At 51.5% G+C, this 22,979-nt stretch overlaps 1 protein-coding gene across 4 annotated transcripts in view; it reads left to right on the top strand.

The window, feature by feature from the left end:
- The first annotated feature begins 471 nt into the window (after positions 1 to 471).
- Positions 472 to 22,979, top strand: part of LOC115083879 (zinc finger protein 501-like) — a 38,507-nt gene continuing 15,999 nt past the window's right edge. For all 4 annotated transcript variants that reach the window (XM_029587937.1, XM_029587936.1, XM_029587935.1 and 1 more), the window contains exons 1-4: positions 472 to 706; positions 3,690 to 3,816; positions 10,874 to 10,987; positions 11,143 to 11,256. In XM_029587937.1, coding sequence (XP_029443797.1) covers positions 683 to 706; positions 3,690 to 3,816; positions 10,874 to 10,987; positions 11,143 to 11,256 — 379 coding nt within the window. In that variant the 5' untranslated portion in view covers positions 472 to 682. The remainder of the gene's footprint in view (positions 707 to 3,689; positions 3,817 to 10,873; positions 10,988 to 11,142; positions 11,257 to 22,979) is intronic.

Here is a 22,979-nt window from a genome sequence, read left to right as displayed (position 1 = left end):
CGATAGCTAATAGCCTCATCTACATGGAATTTGCATGTGATGGGTGCTATCGGCTGCGCATTTCTTTGGGCGCGTGTTTTGGACGCGCTAATCTCCTTATTGCATCGGGTGCTAGTCTAGCGCGTCAAAAAATGCGCATCCAACCGCGTGTGAACCTGGGCGCTAGGCTGGGAGCACCTTATTGCATCGTCCCCAGTGAAAGTTATCAGGGTTATCAGACAGGTTCAGATCATCATGGCAGCCTCAGATTTGTTGTTCATAATGATTTTCCCTGATTAAACTGTGAATTTTACCAGGTCGCAGATACCACAGGAATAAACTAGAACCCTGACTGGTCCCTCCTGCCTCAGACACCCTGCAGCTATCTCTGCAGATCCACCTTAAGGAGGAGGCATCCCCTCCTCCTCAGCCTGAACTGTACTGGGGAGTTCTGCGCATGCCCTGACAGCTGCTCCCCCCCCCTCCCCCCCCTCTTCCTCTCACCTCGGCAGCGCTACAGAAGGAAAAGCAGAAACTTTCTACCTCCCCAGGACTGGAAGTCCCTGCAAGCCCCGGCCCTGGATCTGCAGGGGGGGGGGAGAGAGAAAGGACTTTAATCTGAGACCCTCAGGAGTCAGGCCAGCCTCCTCTTCTATTTATCTTTCTGAGCAGCTGACCAGGAGCTGCAGAACTCAAGAGGGAAATGTCAGCCCTGGCTTCTGATCGGGTAAGGAAGTCTCCTCCGTCCTCTTCTAACTCACAGGGCGCCAGCACTTAAAGGACAACTCTTCCCCGTGCAGCTCCTCCCACCTCCCCTCCTGACGGCCCAGCGCGAAGATCTGGGTTGAGTTCTAAGCCCCCCTGAGATCAGCAGGGCGGCGGGGAGCCCGCAGCCTCTCACCTGCACGCATGTCGCACATGCAACACGCTCCCGCACTCGTGTACCACGCTTTCACACACGGACACGCATGCTTACACATAACTGGATTTAGACACACACACACGCTGTCTTTCTCCTCCACAGACCCACTCTCTGCTTTTCTGACCTCTGGCATAAACCTTACCCAACAGCCTCTCTCCCTTCTCTACCTGTTCAACGTCTGCTGCTCAGTCCTCCATCCAACTTGCACAGTCTGATGATTTACGGTATTTCTCTGGAGGTCAGGAAATTTATACAAAAAAAAACTGGAGGTTTAAGAGAAGAGTGCTCTCTGCTTGTAATAATGTACTGGAGAATTGATGTCTCTGTGGCCTCGATGCAATAGGGCGCACTAGACTGTGCTCTCCTCAGTGCACGGTTTTGTGTGCATTTTTGTGCAAACAACTGTACTTCTGATTTAACAAGGAGTTTAGGACTTAAAAATTGTTCACAAAATGTGAACTGTACACCAAAAAGTTTGCTCCTCTATGCAGGTACCATGTTAATCAAGATATTTGCTCTTGCTTCCCAGTTCAGAGAGGTGAGAAGGATTAGCTCATATTTTCTGCAGAAAAACTGTGTTTTCCATACATAAGAACATAAGAAATTGCCATACTGGGTCAGATCAAGGGTCCATCAAGCCCAGCATCCTATTTCCAACAGAGGCCAAACCAGGCCACAAGAATCTGGCAATTACCCAAACACTAAGAAGATCGAATGCTACTGATGCAATTAATAGCAGTGGCTATTCCCTAAGTAAACTTGATTAATAGCCATTAATGGACTTCTCCAAGACCTTATCCAAACCTATTTTGAACCCAGCTACACTAACTGCACTAACCACATCCTCTGGCAAAAGATTCCAGAGCTTTATTGTGCGTTGAGTGAAAAAGAATTTTCTCCGATTAGTCTTAAATGTGCTACTTGCTAACATCATGGAATGCCCCTAGTCCTTCTATTATTTGAAAGTGTAAATAACCGATTCACATCTACTCATTCAAGACAGCCCTAACCTCTTCAGCCTTTCCTCATAGGGGAGCTGTTTCATCCCCTTTATCATTTTGGTTGCCCTTCTCTGTACCTTCTCCATCGCAACTATATCTTTTTTGAGATGTGGTGACCAGAATTGTACACAGTATTCAAGGTGCGGTCTCACCATGGAGCAATATAGAGGCATTATGACATTTTCCATTCTATTAACCATTCCCTTCCTAATAATTCCTAACATTCTGTTTGCTTTTTTGATTGCTGCAGCACATTGAGCCGACAATTTTAAAGTATTATCCACTATGATGCCTAGATCTTTTTCCTGGGTGGTAGCTCCTAATATGAACCCTAACATCGTGTAACTACAGCAAGGGTTATTTTTCCCTATATGCAACACCTTGCACTTGTCCACATTAAATTTCATCTGCCATTTGGATGCCCAATCTTCCAGTCTTGCAAGGTCCTCCTGTAATGTATCACAGTCTGCCTGTGATTTAACTACTCTGAATAATTTTGTATCATCCGCAAATTTGATAACCTCACTCGTCGTATTCCTTTCCAGATCATTTATATATATATTGAAAAGCACCGGTCCCAATACAGATCCCTGAGGCACTCCACTGTTTACCCTTTTCCACTGAGAATATTGACCATTTAATCCTACTCTCTGTTTCCTGTCTTTTAACCAGTTTGTAATCCACGAAAGGACATCTCCTCCTATCCCATGACTTTTTAGTTTTCTTGGAAGCCTCTCCTGAGGGACTTTGTCAAACTCCTTCTGAAAATCCAAATACACTACATCTACCGGTTCAACTTTATCCACATGTTTATTAACCCCTTCAAAAAAATTATGCAGATTTGTTAGGCAAGACTTCCATTGGGTAAATCCATGTACACTGTGTTCCATTAAATCATGTCTTTCTATATGCTCTACGATTTTGATCTTGAGAATAGTTTCCACTATTTTTCCCGGGACTGAAGTCAGGCTCACTGGTCTATAGTTATCCAGATCGCCCCTGGAACCTTTTTAAATATTAGAGTTAATTTGGCCACCCTCCAGTCTTCAGGTGCAATGGATGATTTTAATGATAGGTTACAAATTTTAACAAATAGATCAGAAATTTCATTTTGAGTTCTTTCAGTACCCTAGGATGCATACCATCCAGTCCAGGTGATTTGCTACTCTTTAGTTTGTCAATCTGGCCTACTACATCTTCCAGGTTCACAGTGATTTCATTCAGTTTGTCTGACTTATCACCCCTGAAAACCATCTCGGGAACTGGTATCTCCCCAACATCCTCATTAGTAAACACGGAAGCAAAGAATTCATTTAGTCTTTCTGTAATGGCCTTATCATGGTTAAGGTGCACAAAACATTCTCAAAGCACAACCATGATTTGTGTGCAGAAATAATATTTCTCGGGCATACAGCATGACTTATGCATGCTATTCTTTTTTTTTTTGCGTACATTTTTAGGTTTACGTGTTTTTCAAATTCCTTATGCATTTGCTTACTGTTAACTTAGTGCACCCGGAGTTAACTTTCTTTTTGTGAGCGTGATAAAAAAATATGTGCTGAAATACTGTGCACATTGCTTTTTACTCCTGTCTTATTACATTGGGCCAAGACAGAGGCCATGTAACAAAGTTTATTATTTCCATTTATTAAAAATGTATTGTCCGCACTCGTCACATAAAATGTTTGAGATGGATTACAGAATAAAACATACAGAATCCTTCACACACACGCATGACAGTGAAGCTTTAAGGAGAGGGACTGAGGATGTCCTGTTTGCTGTTCCAGGCATCGGTCACATTCAGCGACGTCGCTGCTTATTTCTTGGAAGTGGAGTGGGTCGTTCTGGGAGAACGGCAGAAGGAGCTGTACAAGAAGGTCATCAAGGAGATTCACGGCCTCCTCATCTCACGGGGTAAATGTGCCTTTTCCATCACCTTCCACCCGTAGACACAATGCAGGATGGACGCCGCCAGTTTACCAGGGCTGGAAAAATCCCATGGGTGCCTAAAATTTAGGGTCTGGCTCCTGTGACTCTCCAGGCCCCAGTGAGACACCCCCCCCCCCTCACTGCAGGCCTGGCAAAAGATGCTGCAAAAATTGCATTTTAAACTAGAGTCATCGAGGCCAGCGTCAAGGGGGTATATCTTAATTTTCTCTCCAGCAAAAGCTGGCACAGTGGAACAGGAGGGCGAATTCACTTCTCTGATTCTTAGCCGAGAGCCACAATGTCCGTGTAAGGTCCTGGTATTTTCCGTGCTGTACAACATGTAAGCTCTCCAGGTGGTGACTCGATGCCACAGGTCACAAATCCCCTTTCTCCCTCTTACTGGACAATAGAGAGAGAGGTATCTTTATCTCCCAGGACTTGAGTTTTCCTTCTTGACTGCTCCTAATAAGAAAATGGAGGGAGGGGCTCCTTTGCCAGCCTGCGCCCTCCTGGAGAGAGAAGGCAGATTCGCAGCTGCGGTGCCTCCACCTACAGGGATTGTGAATAATCCGAGGTTTGATCTTAATCGAGTGGCAGCCTGCCACTGTGTGCTTCCTTGCTCTGGCAAATGCACCACCCAAAAAAAAAAAAAAAATCCATGCTCTCCATCAGAACAGGAAACAGATGGAATCCCCGCCGCTTCTACACTTTAAAATGTAATTCCCTGTACGTACCAGGATCAGTCCAGGACACCTGGGTTGTGACTCCGCACCAGTAGATGGAGACAGACTAAAACTTGTGGGCGGAGCCATATATGCCCCTGTGCCAGTCCCAGCCCCTCAGTCTTACTCTGTCTCCAGTAGATGGTGCAGGTCCAGTCACAGCCCTGCCTGGCCTGCTTGTTTCTGGTTGTTGGTCAGGTTTTGATTTTGGGCTAGTTTTTGGTTAGGCCTAGTTGTGTTTATTCCAAATTGGGTTTTGTTTTTAATTCTTGAGTCCCGGGTGCTCTGCCTCCCAGGGGGGTTGAGAGGTCCTGAGGGGACTACCCTCCCCCGGTTGAGGCCGCTGCCAGGGTCGAGGACCCGGCTGGTCTAGTGGCAGCGTCGGGGGTGACACCGGGGAGCCCGGTTCACTCACCCCCGCTGGAACAGGGCTTCAGGACTGTGGACAACGGCAAGTAAAAAAAAAAAAAAAAAAAAAAAGGTTTGTGGTTTTCTGCCTGCGGGTTTTTCTGTTCCTTGTGGCTCTTGGTTTTCTGCCTGCCGGCCCTCTATTCCTCGCGGCTCCGTCTCGTTTCACGGGAGGGGGGCCGCTTGCCGGGGGGGGCATGGTTTAAATTTGTTTTTTGGTTCCCTGCCGTTTGTTTCTTCCTGCGATTGATCCTCATGACGTGCGGGTCGGCCTGCCGTGCAGGCGGCTCGGCGCGCGCGCGCCTCCCGTGGGAGGGCTTTGCTCGTCCTGTGGTCCGGGGGGGCGAAGGACCGTCCGGGCCGCGTCGGGGGGTTCGCCTTCGGGAGATTCGTGCGCCGCCGCGTTTGCAGCAGCATCGGGGGGGGGGGGCCAGAGGAGCTCTTCCCGATTCGCGCGGGAGTGTCGGCCATCTTGCTTCGGCCCGTGAACTGGCGCGGCTGCCGGTGGAAGATGGCGCCTTGCCCCCCTCCTCTCTCCCCCCCCCCCCATTTTCCCCGCGCCCGTTTCCGGCGGGCGCCTTGCCCCCCCCCCCACCCCGTTTTCCCTGCCACCGATTCCGGCGGGGGGGACGACTCGGAGTGTCGGCCATCTTGATTTCGGCCCGCGAACTCGCGTGGGTCCCGGTGGAAGTTGGCGCCTTGCCCCCCGCTTTCCCCGCGACCGGTTCCGGCAGGGGGGGAACACCTCCGGGAAGGGTGGGGCAGCGCCCCTGTCGGCCATATTGAATTCGGCCCTCTAAATCACGCGGGTGCAGGTGGAAGATGGCGCCTTGCCCTCCGCGCTTCCCGGCAGCGCCCCCTGGGGAGGTTTAGTTCCAGTGAGGAATTTCGGCCTCCGGTTCTTTTTTTTTCTTTCTGATGACTTCGCGTTGTTGCTGCGCACGGTCCTTACGCAGGGCCGTAGGTATGGGTCGGAGGTCGGTTCGGGGGCTCACAGGTGGTTCAGTGTCTTCAGCAGCAGAATGTCCAGGGGCTTTTGGGCCTCCCACGTGATTCCTCCAAGGAGCGACGATCCCTGAGGGGGGTTCTGCGAGGTGCCCCACAGGACACGGATAGTGGATCTTCCGCCTCTAATGACGTGGATTCCCACGAGGAGTCCCCGCGGGGGACCGAGGAGATGCCAGGGGGCGGTTCCACCCCGCCCGGAGTGGGCAAAGTGGTGCAAGCCGTGGAAGGCGCTGATCCTAAAGGGGTCCGCCTCTTCCACAGCGAGGAACTGGCCACGCTTATCCCAGCGATCCTCAGGGAGCTGGGGATCGAGGCTCCGCCGGGGGTTGCCCGGCACTTTTAGGTCTCTGGCCCTGCCGTTTTTCATCACCGGATATCCTGTTTATGGAATGGAATACACCGGAGTTAGGCCTGAAGGGGACCAAGGCCATGGACACGCTTTCTCCTCTGGCGGAGGAGGCGTTGCAGCTGTTAAGGATCCCGAAGGTGGACGCTGCGGTTTCGGTGGTCACCATACGGTCGACGATCCCTGTCACAGGAGCCACGGCCCTCAGCAATATACAGGACCGGAAGCTGGAAGTACAACTCCAGAAGATCTTTGAGGTATCGGCTCTAGGAGTCCGGGCCGCCATTTGTACTAACTTTGCTATGAAAGCCAGTTCGCGTCTGATTCTGGTCCGCCAGGCAAATGCGGGTTTTCTGAAGAGGAAGCCTCACAGGAGGACCGCTTAGACGCGGCGAGAGCAGATGCGCTCCACGATCTCCTGCGGACTTCTGCGAGGTCCTTGGTCGTGGCTGTCTCCGCGCGTCGTCTCTTTTGGTTTCATATCTGGGCGGCGGATGGCTCCTCCACGGCTCACCTTGGCTCGCTTCTGTTTCAGGGAAAGCTGGTGTTCGGTAAGGAATTGGATGATTTGCTGCTTTCCTGGGGGAGAACAGGGTTTTTAAATTGCCTGCGGACAGGTCTAGGTTCCGGTCCGCCGTTTCCAGTAGGCCCTGTTGTTCGTGGAAGCAGGGAGTCGCGTCCTCAGAGATTTCGGGTTCCCCATACCGGTCGTCCAGTGGTCGTAGTTCTTTTGTGGGCAAAGATCCGGAAGACAGGGGGGGAACCCCGTCGGGTGCGGGGTCCAAGGCCTCGCACTGAGATGAGGTTGACCCATTCCTCGCCTCCACCCCAGGCCGTATTTTCCATCGTCGGGGCGAGGTTACTTTCGAGGAATGGGTCAAGGTCAAGTCGGATCTCTGGGTCCGCGCCGTGATAAGACACGGTTATGCTTAGATGTTGTGCGAATCCCATCGGACAGGTTCCTGGTGTCGCTCTGCAAACATCCAGAGTACAGGGCGGCCGTGCTAGGGACCCTCGGGCGCCTGGAAAGACTGGGAGCCATTTCACCTATTCTGGTCCGGCAGCAGGGCACGGTCCGTTACTCGATTGGCTTCATCGTTCCACAGTAAGACGGCACGTCCAGACAGTTTTGGAAGCTGAAAGCGGTGAACAGGTTCTTTCGCGTCCCACCCTTCAAAATGGAGATCTTTCGCTCAGTAAATTGGCTCGGTGCGGCCCGGCGAATACCTGGCCTCGCTAGTTCTCCCGGACGCGTACCTCCACGTGGCTATCCAGCCATCTTTCAACAGTTTCTCAGGTTTGCATCCTGGGGAGACTTTATCAGTTCCGCTGGACGACTGGTTGGTCCGGGCCAAGTCTGAAAGCCGGTGTCGGATAGCCGTGGACAGGGTCCTCTAGCTGCTGCAGTCCCTGGGCTGGGTCGTCAACTTCTGCATGAGTTTCTCGTTCCCATCCAGAGAGCCGGCTTCGGCACGAAAAGGGGCCGGGGGGTTCCCGTCAGGGGGCACGCGCGCTAGCTGCTGTCTCAAGTCCAACGGTTATGGTCTCTTCAGCTACCGCTGATTTGCGATTCCCTGATGGTTCTGGGATCTATGGCGTCAACGCTCGCATTGCTCCTCTGGGCGTTCGATCATCTACGTCCTTTTCAATCCTCTGTGCTATCCCGTTGGGAGCCAGTATCGGAGGAATTCCACCAGGCGAGGGACAGCCTACAATGGTGGCTAGTGTCGGATCGCCTGACTTGCGGTGGGATCCCTGTTAGTTCCCGTCTGGACGGTAGGGACCTCGGACGCCAGCCTCTCCGGATGGGGAGCGGTTTGCCTAGGCAAGTCGGTGCAGGGCCACCAGTCTGTGCGGGGCCGGTGGTCCTCGACTTAAGCGCAGTGGTCCATCGGTCAGCTAGAGACCAGAGCGGCTCGCCTAGCGCTGCAGTCCTTCCTGCCGTTGTTATGGGGAAAAGGCAGTGCGAATATTGTCAGACACGGCGACCACTGTAGCCTACATCACTCACCAAGGCGGGACAAGGAGTCCACTAATAGCGGAGGAGGCGCAGTTGTTGATAGGCTGGACGGAACGTCATCTCAGCTACATCGCAGCGTCTCCCATTGCCGGAGTCGACAATGTCCAGGCGGTTTTCTCCGTCGTCATCACCTGGATACCGGAGGATGGGACCTGGCGGAGGACGCCTTCATGCTCATCGGCCGGACGTGGGGAATTCCCCACATGGATCGGAGGCCCACGTGGCACATTGCAGAGGCCCCATACTTTTGCAGCCGACGCTGAGAGCGGGAGACCGAAGGCGTCGACGCTTTGGCTCCTCCCTGGCCGCCAGTCGGGTTGCGGTCCGTGGTTCCGCCGTGGCCGATGACAGGCAAGATCCTCCGACGCATAGAGCTGCACTTCCGGGCCCCGTCTGGTTGGAGGATGCGGATCCTGTTTGGAGGATGCGGATCCCTTTTGGCTCGCGGCATGGTTTGCGAGAAGGCTCCCTTGTAAAGGAAGGGTTACGCGGAGGTTACGCGGATGCGGTGGTAGCCACGCTGTGGCGGTCCTGGAAGCGGTCTACGCCTTGGCGTATGTCCCAGTCTGGGTGTTTTTTGAAGACTGGGGCGTGAAGCGTGGGGTGGTTCCCACGTCAGATTCCGTCTCCACTATCCTCGCTTTTCTCCAGGCTGCTCGTGTCACAGGACTGGTGTGCAGCTCCCGACGAGTACAGGTTGCTGCGCTTGGTTGCTTGCGAGGTATGGCTCCGGGGGTTTCCCTGGCCCTGCACCGGGGGTTTTCCCGGTTTCTTCGGGAAGCGAAGCATCTCCGTCCTCCATTGCGTCATCCCTGTCCGTCCCGGAGTTTTCTCGGGTTCTCTCTTCCTTATGCTCGGCGCCGTTTGAGCCCTTGGAGCGGTCATCTTTGGCTGATCTCATGGGGAGGACCGTATTCCTGGTGGAGATAGCTCACGATGAAGACTGTATTCCTGGTGGAGATAGCTTCGGCACGGTGTGTTTAGGAGCTGCAGGCTCTCCCCGGGGGGAAGCCAAAGTGCCGCAGGGTCCCGCGCGATGATCGTCCGCTGGCTCAAGGAGACCATTGGCTCAGCGTACGTGGTACTGGGCCAGCCGTTCCCGTGGGTCTCAGAGCTCGCTCGACACGTTCCCACACTGTCAGCTCGATCCAGTAAAGTCCGCGGGAGAGCGGACGAACGCCCGCTCTCCCGGCGCGCGCACCGGCCCCTCGCCGGTGCGCGCTATCCAGTATTTAAATGAGGCGACGCGGTGCAAACGGGGAAAAGGAGGCGCTAGGGACACTAGCGCGTCCCTAGCGCCTCCTTTTGGCCTGGAGCGGCGGCTGTCAGCGGGTTTGACAGCCGACGCTCAATTTTGCCGGCGTCGGTTCTCGAGCCCGCTGACAGCCACGGGCTCGGAAACCGGACGCCGGCAAAATTGAGCGTCCGGTTTTCGGCCCGACAGCCGCGGGCCGAATTCAAAATTTTTTTTTATTTTTTTTTTTACTTTTTTTTACTTTTGGGGACCTCCGACTTAATATCGCTATGATATTAAGTCGGAGGGTGCACAGAAAAGCAGTTTTTACTGCTTTTCTGTGCACTTCCCTGGCGCCGGAAGAAATTAGCGCCGACCTTTGGGCGGCGCTAATTTCTTAGAGTAAAATGTGCGGCTTGGCTGCACATTTTACTTACTGGATCGCTCAGGAATACCTAATAGGGCCATCAACATGCATTTGCATGTTGAGGGCGCTATTAGGTGCCGCGGGTGGGCCGCGTGTTTTCCTCCCCTTACTGAATAAGGGGTAAGGGAAAACACGCGTCCAGAGCAGGGTGACAGTGCGCTCCGACGGAGCACACTTTACTGGATCGAGCTGTGTGTATTGGGCGGAATCTTCTCAGGTGTCTTGGGCGGAATCTTCTCGGGTGTCGCCTCAGGAGCTTTGCAGGGCGGCTGCCTAGGAGTCGTTCCACTCCTTCCTTAGACACTACTGGTTGGATGTTCAGGCTACTGATCCAGGGTATTTGGAGTGAGGGTACTCTGAGCGGGACTCTCTGCTTCCCACCCTCGGTAAGTTGGCTCTGGTACATCCCAGGTGTCCTGGACTGATCCTGGTACGTACAGGGAAAGGAAAATTAGTTTCTTACCTGATAATTTTCGTTCCTGTAGTACCAAGGATCAGTCCAGGATCCCGCCCGCAGTGCTGCGCTATCGTAACGGAGAGTCCGCTCATTGTGGTTTTCAGTACTCTGCCCCTTGTTTATTCGCTCTCCCGGTTGGGGAGTCTGGTCCCTGTAGGGGTGTTGGAGTTGTTTTCGTTTACTTACATGTTTGTATGGTTAGCTCTGGTTGTTTTATGGATTTTCTACTTTGACATTACGTATGACTGAGGGGCTGTGACTGGCACAGGGGCATATATGGCTCTGCCCACAAGTTTTAGTCTGTCTCCATCTACTGGTGCGGAGTCACAACCCAGGTGTCCTGGACTGATCCTTGGTACTACAGGAACGAAAATTATCAGGTAAGAAACTAATTTTCCTTTTTGCTCTTTTTCTCCACAGGTTATTCAATTCTTAATCCTGATGTAATATTCAAGATTAAAAAGGAAGATGAGAAATATTTCACTCCACGTTATGAGTGGGAGGGAAAAGCAAACAGGAATGACCCCATCTACAGTAAGTACATTTGTTGGATTTAAAGGGCTTTATTTTTTTTTTCAAAACAGAGGAGATGGGTCATTGAGATCAACATTTGGAGAGGTAAGATCCAGTCCCTAACATAATACGAGCAGGCCCTCCGTGACTCCTCGTTTTGTTTTTTCTCATTGCAGGCCTTCCGATTGTAACGTCTGTGTTCTCGCTGAGCGTCAAACAGGAGGAAGACCTGGCCTTCATGGATCCTCCTGAGTCGGAGGCCGCTGAGGACATTCACCCGCCTGTAATAGGTAAAGTATAAAATGCCTCCGGACACCTTCTATTTTGTATTTTGGCTCTGTTGGGCTAAGAAGCCATCGACCCCCCTCTCTCTCTTGCTCCTTGCGTCTGTTTTCTTACTTTGGAGGGGGTAGACTGACTGGTGAGGTGGGGTGGCGGGTGGCTGATGACGGTGGGGATCAGAAGGTCCAGGCCCTTCATCCCACACTGTCGCAGGTTTCAGGGCCTCTGTGGTAGTGCCAGATAGCGCAAGGGGGAAGCGAGGGGAGAACCCGCAGTGTTGGACAGGGGAACGTGGCCCGATGAAGACAGTACAGCTCGGGTTAGCCATGGAGGCATAACGTAAGGACGTCACCGCACCTAAGGGGGCATGGTTCACTTTTACATTGCTGTGGGTTAATGCAAATCAAGGTACATAATACACATTTCGGTATTAAGGAGCTGATCTGTATGATTTTGGGTGCCACTCAGCTCATTAACATTTTGTTTGTTAGCCTGCATTAAAGTTAATGAGGACTAACGTGCAAAATTACATCCCTCTGCAGTCGGGCAGGCCAATCCACACCGGTGTGTTATGCACGCCTACCAGCAGATGGAGACAGAGTAAAGCTTGATTCGCTGATGCCATGGACATATAGCCCTGCCCCGACATCAGCCCGCCAGTATTCTCCGTCTCTAGCAGATGGTGGTCGTGCTTCTCCCTGCTGGGGATTGCTTGTTTAAAAAAAGAAGAAAGGAGGCAAAGAGACAGATTTGAGCTGCTGAGGTGAAACCAATCTGGTACTGTCTCTCAGTTGAATGATTGAGCCCCTGTGTCTTGCCAGGTTTAAGCTCCCCCCCCCAAAAAAAAAAAAAGAAGAGAAGGGGGAGCTCAGGTGTGAAGGTGTGTGTCCTCTCCCCACCCTGTAGCCACTGACCTGGTCGTGATTTCAGCTGACTGAGATAGGGAAGGCGAGACCCCTCCCCCCCCTATCGGGCCACATTTCCCCTCAGCGCTATCCCCCCTCGCACCTCTGATTGAACTACAGGAGAGTGGAGGGGAGCGGCGTACCGGCGGTGCTTTTAGCAGTCAGCTCCCACGCCACCATTCCTCTCTGTCGACCGCTGCGACACGTGATTAGGCCAGTGGTTGGGTTCTTCCCGCGCGCTTGAGCGTGCACAGCGAGGCCGTGCCCCAGAGTTCCGAGCGCGCAAGGCTGTGGATTCTAGGGTCTTGTGCATACATGCGCGGGCAGGACCGCGCGCCCCCGTGAGTCATTTGGCGGTGTTTGAGCAGCCCTTTCGAGGCGGATAATGGCGCTGGGGCTAAAAAAGGACTCGGAGGCTTCCCATTTGTCTAGGTTGCCATGTAAGGGCAGTCCAGCGGTCACTCTCTCTTCCGCCTATGCCAGCGTTGCCTGGAGGCTCAATGAGAATTCCCCTCCCAAGTATTTTACCGCCATTGGGGTGTCCCCCCCAAATGAGGATTCAGTGGAGAGGAGCACAGGAGGCAATAACCTGTTCAGTGACCGTTTCCACCCACTCTTGTTCCCTATGGGAGGCGCATCCCCGGGAGGGGCCACGGAGGGCGTCTTGTTCGGTTCCAGGGTCCCAGGCATGGATTCGGCTTCCTTCTCCTGGGGGGAATTTTTCCAAGGTTTGTAAATCTTTTTTCGTTTGGATGTACCTGCAGGTGTTAGGTGCGATGGCCTCAGAAATAGGGGTAGTAGGAGACCGGTGACGTCACCCGCTAGGAGACCGGTGACGTCACCCGCTAAGATGGCCGCCTAAGACCTCGGCTCCCCCCTCCTCCGCCGCTAATCTGCCTCCATCGCGGTCCCCTTCGGTCCAGGACACTTGAAATTCGCCGATTCCAGGTCCCGACTAGCCAAGGATGGCTACCCCCCGGAAAAAACCCAACCTCAACCGCTTCTCTTTTGCGGCAGCAAGCACAGCTGCGGCGCTCGGGGAAGGGGATAAAATGGTGCCGGTCCCGGAGAGTGCAGCGGAGACGGAGCCTGCCGAGGCGCTGCAAGACACAGAGATCCCTTCCAGGTACGAGTTCCAGACCTGGTTTCAGGAATTGAGGGGGGACATGGCCCGTTTTCGCCAAGAACTTGGCGATATGATAGAGGGAACTAAAAAGGATGTTAAGGAGCTGGAGAGGCGCGCAGATGAAACGGAACAAGGCCTGCAGGAGACACAAACAGAGTTAGACTCCGTGAGGGAAGAGCTGGGGCAGCTTAAGGACTCACATGAGGAGCTGCTATCCCACGTCGAAGACCTGGAGAATAGAACCAGAAGGGTGAACCTCCGATTTAGAGGTTTACCGGACGGAGAGGAATTTCGTGATAGCTCCAAGGTGGTGCAGGACATTTGTGCATATTTGCTGGACCCGGAGGGCACCAGTGAGAAGCCACGGGAAGTGGTTCTGGAACGGGCTCACAGAGCTTTTGGCAGTCCGAAGAATAACCAAACCAGGGATATAATTGCCTGCTTTCACAGCTTCCTGGTTAAGGAGGCGGTGGCTCGTGCAGCGAGAGATTTGGGGACTATCACCTGGAAGGGCTGTAAAATTGAGGTGTTCCAGGACCTGGCTATTTCAACTATCAGGAAACGGCGTGCCTTTCGAGATGTTATCGGTATCCTTCGATCCCACAATATCAAGTACAGATGGCTCTTTCCGTTCGGCCTTCTCTTCACTGTCAACGGAGTCCCTACCCGCGTGCAGCGTGTCATGGAAGCAGAGGACATTCTACAGGCAGCCGGTTTACCAGCATCTGACCCGGAGGGACTTAGAGAAACCTCAGCAGCGAGTACTATTCGGAGAAGCGACAGGCCCAGGTGGAAGCGAGTGGATAATGGTGGCAAACGGCTACGTCGCAGATCCGGGGGTCCATCGGGACTAGAAGAACCAGGCTGAGCTCCCAGGGGACTGTGTCCAGGTTTTATATTCGCTTGACCGACCTTTGCTGAACTGAGTTTAAGTAGGAGTTCTATTGCAAGCTGAACTTGTGGGTCGCACTGGTTTTCCACGAGGTTTAATACCAAGTTCTGGATGTTACTGTTTATGTTTTACACCCATGGTTTTTTCTTTTTGTGTAAGGGGCGATAGGATTGCTGTGGTTCTGTATGGAGAGGAGGGGGGACCACCCTTTGGTCCGGCGGTGACGTCAGGTCTCCCATGGAGGAGTTCCACTCGAGGCTGAGTGGCGAGCAGTTGGGAGGGGATGGGTGGGTGGGGGGGAAGGGGGTGGGTTCTGGGTGTGGGGCTGGGCTGGGGTTAGGTTTATCTACACAGGGCAGGGGTTGGTCTACTATGCGTGGGGCACTGGGTTCGGTACATGTCTTTTATATGTCTGACGGGGGAGGCATAGCAATGTACTACTACGCATTACCATGAGGCCCTTAAAATTGCTCTCTATTAATGTGAAGGGCCTTAATACTCCTAACAAACGACAGATGTTTCTGCGGGATATGGCCCACCATCAGGTGGATATCATCTTCTGCCAAGAAACACACCTTAGAAAACGATATGCCCGTCTATTGGCCTCAAAAGGGCACCCACAAGTCTTCCACGCGGCAGCTACACCTCAATATAAATATAATGGGGTTGGGATCCTGTTCGCAAGCTCTGTAGTGGCAGATATTGTATCTGAGATCCGGGATGTCGAGGGTAGATATGTCTTGGTGAAAGCAAAAATTAATGAGGAACTGTATACCTTTTTAAGTGTGTATGCTCCCAATGCTGAACAGTTTGGGTTTTTTACTAAACTATCGACTATTATCAGTGAGTGGACGGAAGGTCGTCTAATAGTGGGGGGTGATTTTAATATCACGAGATATCCCTATCTTGACAATTCTCATAGTGGATGTGTTGGGGGGAAAGTGGCAAGGCAGTCCCTTAAACATCTCATTGAAGATCGGGGGCTTACGGATATATGGCGCTTGCGTAACCCCACAGCGAGGAACTATACGTTCTTTTCTCACCCACATAAGTCCTACTCTAGGATTGATTACTTTCTGATTGATAAGGATACAGTTGGCAAGGTTTTGGAGGCGGAAGTGGGCACCATCACTTGGTCGGACCACGCCCCGGTGTGGCTCAAGCTACAAATCAGGGATACTCAGATGGGCACTAAATTTTGGAGGTTAAATGACAGCCTCTTAGATGACAAAGAGTTTGTGTCTCAGCTTAGACAGCGGATTATTGAATTCCTGGATATTAATGAGAACGGAGCAGTTTCACCGGGGGTGGTTTGGGATAGTCTGAAGGCTTACGTACGGGGCCTCTGTATAGCGCGGGCTGCCTATGTAAAAAAGGAAAGAGAACGGGAGCGTATTCGTCTTATGGAACGGGTGGCCCAATTGGAGTTGAGACATAAGCGGACTTTAGACCCTGATGCCCTACCGCCTTTAGTGGCAGCTCGACAAGCCCTGTTAGCTCTGGAAGGGGACAAGATAGCTTATCAGTTACAATTGCTGAAACAGCACCATTTTGAATGGGGCAATAAGGCTGGGCGCTCTCTGGCCAGGAAGCTTAAGGAAAAAGTAGCGCAGTCGCAAATTACTAAAATTAAGGGGTCTCAGGGTCACTTCGTATATTCCCAGAAAGACATTGGGCATTGTTTTAATCAATTTTATCAGAAACTGTATGATTCCGAGAATTTATGCACGTCGGAGGAGATTGCACAGTATTTGCAGGAGGTACAGTTGCCGGAGCTTTCCCAAGCACATAGGGAAACTCTTAATGCGGACCTGAGAGACGGGGAGGTGTCGCTTATTATTAAAGATCTTAAGGTGGGGAAAGCTCCTGGGTTAGATGGGTTTACAGGGAAATTCTACAAAGTTTTTAGTGAAGAGTTGATCCCGCCAATGGTGGCTATGTATAATGCCGTCCGGCTAGGGGCAACATTTTCAAAGGACTCAAATACTGCGGGCATCACGGTTTTGGCAAAACCGGGAAGGGACCATACATTGTGTGGGTCATATCGGCCTATATCTTTGATTAATATCGACCTGAAAGTCCTGGCGCGGGCGTTGGCTATACGTTTAGGTAGAGTGGCGCCGTGGTTGGTCGATAAGGATCAGTCTGGTTTTATTCCGGGCAGACTCGCCTCGGATAATGTGAGGAGGGTGGTGGAACTTATGTGGTGGGCCCAGTCCAATGACATACCGGCAGTGCTGCTTACGGTGGATGCCGAAAAGGCGTTCGATCGTGTGCACTGGCCATTTCTATTCCAAGTATTGCAAGGGATGGGTGTAGGGGAGTTTTTCCTCACTTGGATCCAGAAGCTTTATGGCGGTCCGCATGCTAGGATTAAGATTAATGGGGCTTATTTGGATCCATTTGAAGTCAAACGGGGTACCCGACAAGGTTGCCCATTGTCCCCTCTGCTGTTCGCTCTCTCGTTAGAGCCCTTCGCAGAAAAAATTAGACGTCATGCGGACATAAAAGGTATACAGGTAGGGGACACGCCATACAAGATTACACTGTTTGCAGATGACCTTTTATTCACCCTCACCAGTCCGGAGACATCTCTGAGTCTCCTCCTAGAGGAACTTCGAGCGTTCGGACGGTTGTCTGGCTTTAAGATAAACGCCGATAAGTCCGAGCTCTTGAATGTATCTATGCCGGAGGGACAATTTGGCCTCCTACGGGAGGATATGCCCTTCCGATGTGCCAAGGAATTTATAAAATATCTGGGGGTCAAAATAGGGCCCCACCTTGAGGAGCTCTATCGACTCAATTACGGGCCTTTATGGTCTCAGATTCAGCAAGACATGGATAGGTGGGACCGGACGGATCTTTCTTGGTTTGGCAGGGTAGCCGCCCTTAAAATGAACATATTACCTAGGCTCTGTTATGTATTCCAAACCTTACCCGTCCCTGTGCCGGAAGGGGCCATGAGGATTTGGCAACGCAAACTGTTCCGCTTCATTTGGAAGCATAAACCCCCGAGGGTTTCTCGCTCTACTCTCTACAGGGATAAACAGCGCGGTGGCCTCAATGTTCCCAACCTAAGTTGGTATTACACTGCTATCTTACTAGGGGTGATTGTCACATGGCACGACACTAGGGAACCTAAGCCGTGGGTTGTTATAGAGCAGGCAGTATCCGGGGAGGTGCCACTGGTGTCTAGGGTGTGGTGCAGGGACTGGGGGACAGCTATTACCCACTCACTTATTTATTTAGCATTTTCTATACCGACTTTCCAATAACAAAATTATTGATCAATTCGGTTTACATTTTAAACAATAACAACAATGACAAGTAAATGTCTTACAATATTTACTAAGGCTGTGTTAAAGCTTTGGGGTAAATGGCGAACCCGGTTGGCTGGGTCCAAAAGGATTTATCATCTTACTTCATTTTTGGGGGATCCTGGGTTCTCTCCGGGTATGGATAAGGCCTTTTCGCAAAGGTGGGCACAACTCGGCTTGACTAGGGCTGGGCAACTCTGTAGGGGGTCGAGCATGCTGGATATGGCGGTGTTACAGGATAAATTTGGCGGGTCGCAGGGGGATTGGTTTGCCCTACAGCAGATTATTCATTTCCTGCGTTCAGTGGGGGCGCCTGGGGAGCTATCTAAAGGTAAATCCCTCTTCGAGTCCTTTTGTGAACAGCGAGGGCCCATTCGCAAACCGATATCTCGGATCTATCTCCTACTCAATAATGGGGATAAAACTAAGGTCTCCTATCAACTTCATTGGGAATCTGATCTGGGGCAAGGTCTCCAGGATTCTGAATGGGATCAATGTCATATGCTCATGGGAAGGAGCTCCATTTCCGCTAATATAAAGGAAAATGGATATAAATTACTATATAGATGGTATATGTCACCGGCCCGTCTACACCGAATGAATCCTAAGATAGGTGACTCTTGCTGGAGACAGTGCGGAGAAAGGGGTACCTTTTACCATATGTGGTGGACTTGTCCCAAGATCCAGACTTTTTGGGCTCTGATTACGGGGTATGCATCCGAGATCCTTGGTATTGTAGTGCCATCGGATCCCAGAGGCTGTCTCCTTAGCTTGGTGGATGGCGAGCTTAGCGACAAGCACAAGTTGCTCTTACTACAAGTCTATATTGCTGCGCGCAGTGAAATCGCTTTCCGCTGGAAAAATGTTGAGGTCCCTACTATGATGCAGGTTTATCTGCGGATGGACAGGCTGTATCAGATGGGTCGTTTGACTGCGCTTAAACATGATCGTATCCATAAATTTCAGGATGTGTGGGCTCCATATTCAATTTGGCTGCAAAAGCAAACATGAAGTAGACAACCTTGAATGGGAATGTAAGCAAGTTGGGGGGTGGGTTGGGGTGGAGGGATGGGGGGGGGGGGGAGGGGAGGGGTTGGGGGATAGATGGAAAATGCTATCGATTATGGATGTATATGGATCGATGGTCTGTGTTCAAAAATCAGACAAGACATTGGGTGTTTCAAATACGTTTTATTCTCCATTTTACACGCTGTATCTCTTACCTATAATGGTTCCGGGAAGGATCCGCGGTATAGGGGATAGTTCTGTTTCTATATAATATGTTTATAAGTACATGTCAATGATTCTGACTTTATCCTGTGTTGTAACATCTGTTTTTCATGCAAAAATAAAAACTTACAAAAAAAAAAGAAATAGGGGTAGTACCAGGGGCAAGAACCGGGATGAGGCCTCTGCGGGCCCGGTTTCTGGGGAATGGGTCTCTGCAAAGTCAGAAGTGCAACACGAGGATCCCGTTAACCGCAGCATGTCAGAAGGAGCTTGGGCTGGTGGCTGACCTCAAGCGACCTGGCCAGCGGAGCCAGCCTGCAGTCCCTTCCATGGATAACAGTGACCATGGATGCAAGCAAGCAGGGGCGGGGTGCACACTGTCAGGGACAGGTAGCCCAAGGAACCTGGTCCTGCCAGGAATCAGGGTACTCCATGAATCAGTTGGAACTGAGGGCCATGAGGTTGGATCTTGACCATTTTCAGGTTCAGTCGCAAGGCAAAGCGGTACAGATCCTCTCGTAAAAAGCTGCCCGCGGTGGCCCCCGAAAACAAGCAAGGAGGATGAAAGAGCAAGCCACTGGCGAGGGGAACCTCTCTGGTAATGGCAACAGCCAAGGCCGAGTTTCTGGAAATCTCAGCTGTGCCCATAGCAGGGAAATACAATATTCAGGCGAATTTTCTCAGGTGCTAGTCCCAGGGGAATGGGAGCTAGCAGAGGAGACCTTCAGGCTAGGAGTAAAGTCATGGGGAATCCCTCAGTTGGGACTTGATGACCACAAGAAGAAATGCCAAGGCAGGAAAATTCTTCAGTCACAGGAAAGAAGTAGGCCCCAGGAGCATAGTTGTGCTGTCGCAACAGTGGCCAATGAATGAGTTGCTGCACGTGTTCCAACCTGGCCAGTGGTGGGCAGGGTGATCAGAAGAATAGCACGACACTCAGTCCTAGTCATCCTAGTGGTCCCAGACTGGCCAGCGAGACCATGGAATGCGGACCTGGTGAGAAGGAAGGTAGTGGAACCAATCAGCTTCGGGGTGGTCCCGACCCATCTCGAGCAAGGACCAATAGCTATGGAGAACCCATACAAGTTCTCATTTATGGTCTGGCTATTGAGAGGAGAAGATTCGGCCAGAGGAGATACTCAAGCCGAGTCGTCATAACATTACCGAAGGCCAGAAAGAAAACTATGTCACTAATGTATGGACGGATTTGGAAAATATTTGGAAGGTGGTGCAAAGGAAGAATCCTAGTTCCTAGAAAGGTGGAAACGCCAGAGATCCTACAGTTTTTACAGGAAGGCCTGGACAAGGGCCTGGCAGTAAATACTTTTAAGGGTGCAAGTAGCAGCCATAGTATGCTTTAGAGGTTGCCTTAAAGGCAAGTCAGTGGCAGCCCATCCAGATGTGGTATGCTTCCTAAAGGGGGCAGTCCGCCTTGCAAAGCATTGGTACCGCCTTGGGACCTGAATCTGGTCCTAAGGTCCTTGGCTGGACCTCCCTTCCAACCTCTGAATGATATTTCCCTGAACAACCTGACACTCAAGACGGTGATGCTCGTAGCAGTAGGCTCAGCTGGAAAGACATCAGAATTGCAAGGACTATCATGCAGAGGCTTGTACTTGTCTTTCTCCAAGAGAAGGTAAACAGGCCAGTGGTGTCAGATTTTCTTATTAACCAACCCATTACATTGCCAGGTTTTAGGAAGTCAGAGTGCCTAGTGACCTCAGAGACCTGAGGTTTTTGGATATTTGCAGGGTCCTCCTAAGGTACCTGGAAGTGACCAATGAGTTCCGAAAGTCAGATAAGCTATTTGTACTAAACTCAATCCAGAGGAAAAGGTGTGGCAGCAACTAAGGCCTCCATTGCTAAGTGGATTAAAAAAGCAATAGCAACAGCTTACATAATAAAGGGAAAGCCAGGGCCGACAGGGCTAAAGACACACGCCACAAGCGTGCAGGCTGCATCGGGGGTGGAGTATAGAGCAGTAGCACCAATAGATATCTGCAGGGCAGCCACCTGGGCATCGGTGCGTACATTCACAAAGCACTGCATCTCCAGGAAAGGAGGGAGACGAGTTTCACCACGGGGGGTTCTCAAAGCAGCGCTGGGGATCTCCCACCCGAAGACAGAGAGTTTTGGCCTGATGGGATGTGCCAAAGCCCTCTTTCTTTGTGTTGGAGATACTCAGAACTGCTTTGAGACCCCCCCCACCTGTGGTCTTTGTCTCCCCTGCGGCCTTCCCATTTTGTTCGGAGGCCGGCAGGTAGCCTTTTTAGTTGGCCAATTCATTTTTCATTTTTTTAGGGTGAGGTTTCACTCGAGCCCTGAAAGTTACAAAGCTTGAGTGTATTCGGGGAAAGCAGAGGAGACCAGGGAACCAGAAGGTAACAGACCCTGGGGAAGGAAGCCAAGGAGAGGCTATGGGAGAGAATAACCTCTCCCATAGTCCCAAAAAAAAAAGAGAGAGAACAAGGTTTGGCAAAGGTCTACTGACAGTCTCCCTGCTGAGTCAGCATTTATACACTGCTGTCACAGGAAGAAGTCAAGCACTCTGCCCCCATCTGCTGGTAGGAGGGAGAATCCCATCAGTACACTGGTCTGCCAGGACTCCAGGAAAGCTTATGGCAGTACAGAGAGGGGAGTTTCTCATGTCTGTCGATTTGACAGAAGCATATCTATATATATCCATATGACAGGAACATCAGCAGTTTCTATGTTTTGCCATTCTAGGAAGGCATTATCAGATTCAAGCCTTGCTGTTTGGCCTGGCTTCGGCGCCCAGAACCTTCTCCAAAATCATGGTGGTAATAGCGGCGTCTCTAATTCGTCCATACTTGGATGATTCGGGCCAAGAGTGTGGAAAATAGTCAGTTGGCATCTCGCAAGGTGATTCCATTCCTTCAAGAGCTGGGCTGGATAGTGAACTTAGCCAAAAGTAGTCTACAGCTGACACAGACCGTGAAATACCTTGTTGTGAGATTCAATATGGCGCAAAGCAGGGTGTTTCTGCCAGAGCAAGTATCCGAAAGGTGGAGACTCAGGTTCAGTCCTTGAGATTGGCCATTCGTCCAAAGGTATGGAGTTATTTACAGGTCTTGGGGTCGATAGTGGCAGCGTTGGAGGTAGTACTCTGGGCGAGGCGCATATGCGTCTGCTTCAGCAGGCTCTGCTGTCGCAGTGGAATCCGCCGTCACAGGATTATACAATGAGGTTATCCTTACCGCTGGACATGAGCACAAAGTTGCAGTGGTGGTTGCAAAGGAGTACCCTTAGAGACCCCAGAATGGTTTGCGCTCACAACGGATATGAACCTCCTGGATTGGGGGCTCACTGCCAAGAGTTGATAGCGCAAGATCGGTGGAATGCCAAGGAATGACAATGGACTATCAATCGATTGGAAGCTCTTGTGGTTTTGCTTAGCATGCCTACGGTTCACCAAGCGGCTGACAGGTAAGGGTGATGTCAGACAATGCCAGGACGGTCGTCTACATAAACCATCAGGGCGGAACAAAAAGTCTAGGTGTCGGCAGAAATGGATGCTTTCATGGACTGGGCAGAGCAACATTTACAGCCTCTCCACATTGCTGGGACAGACAATGTGAGGGCCGATTTTCTCAGCAGACATTCCTTAGACCCAGGAGAGTGGGAGCTGCTGGACAACGCTTTTCAGCTCATAGTCTCTTGCTGGGATCAGCCGTATCTGGATATGATGGCGAGTTTCAGCAGTGCAAAGGTGCAATGGTTCCACAGTCACAGAAAGGACCCGAAGACGTTGGGAATTGATGCTCTAGTTCAACAGTAGCCGTGGAGCGAGATGCTGTATGTTTTCCCTCCCTGGCCAATGATCGGCAGGGTAATATGGAGGATTGTGAGTCATCCCGAGACCATACTTCTGGTGGCGGACCTCCAAAGATGACTGGTAGGCAGTCCTATGTGGCTGCTGGTCAAGAAGGATCTTGTACAACAGGGGCCTATCCTGCACGAAAAAGGTGGGGTCAGAGTTCCTCTCGAATCAGTCTGTTTCCCAGCCGGCACTGGTTCAGACTTGCTGATAGCCACATGGTGCTGACTGGAAGAGAAGAGTTGTCGCATTAGTGGCAGCCAGATAGTGAGAGGAAAGGGTAACTAGCTGGAGTCGGGGGGTCCTGCTGGCTCAAGCTGGCCGAGGGGTAGTGGGTGACTGACTGGAGCTGACTTATTGGTGGCTGGGTTGTAACTTAGGGGTGGGGTGAGACTCCCGGGGCAGGTTTGGGGGAGATCTGAA

Source organism: Rhinatrema bivittatum, chromosome 2 (genome assembly GCF_901001135.1).
Source record: "Rhinatrema bivittatum chromosome 2, aRhiBiv1.1, whole genome shotgun sequence".
In the NCBI taxonomy this organism is placed as follows: domain Eukaryota; kingdom Metazoa; phylum Chordata; class Amphibia; order Gymnophiona; family Rhinatrematidae; genus Rhinatrema; species Rhinatrema bivittatum.
Note: the sequence above shows the minus strand (reverse complement) of the source record. Positions and strands in the feature narration are given on the sequence as shown.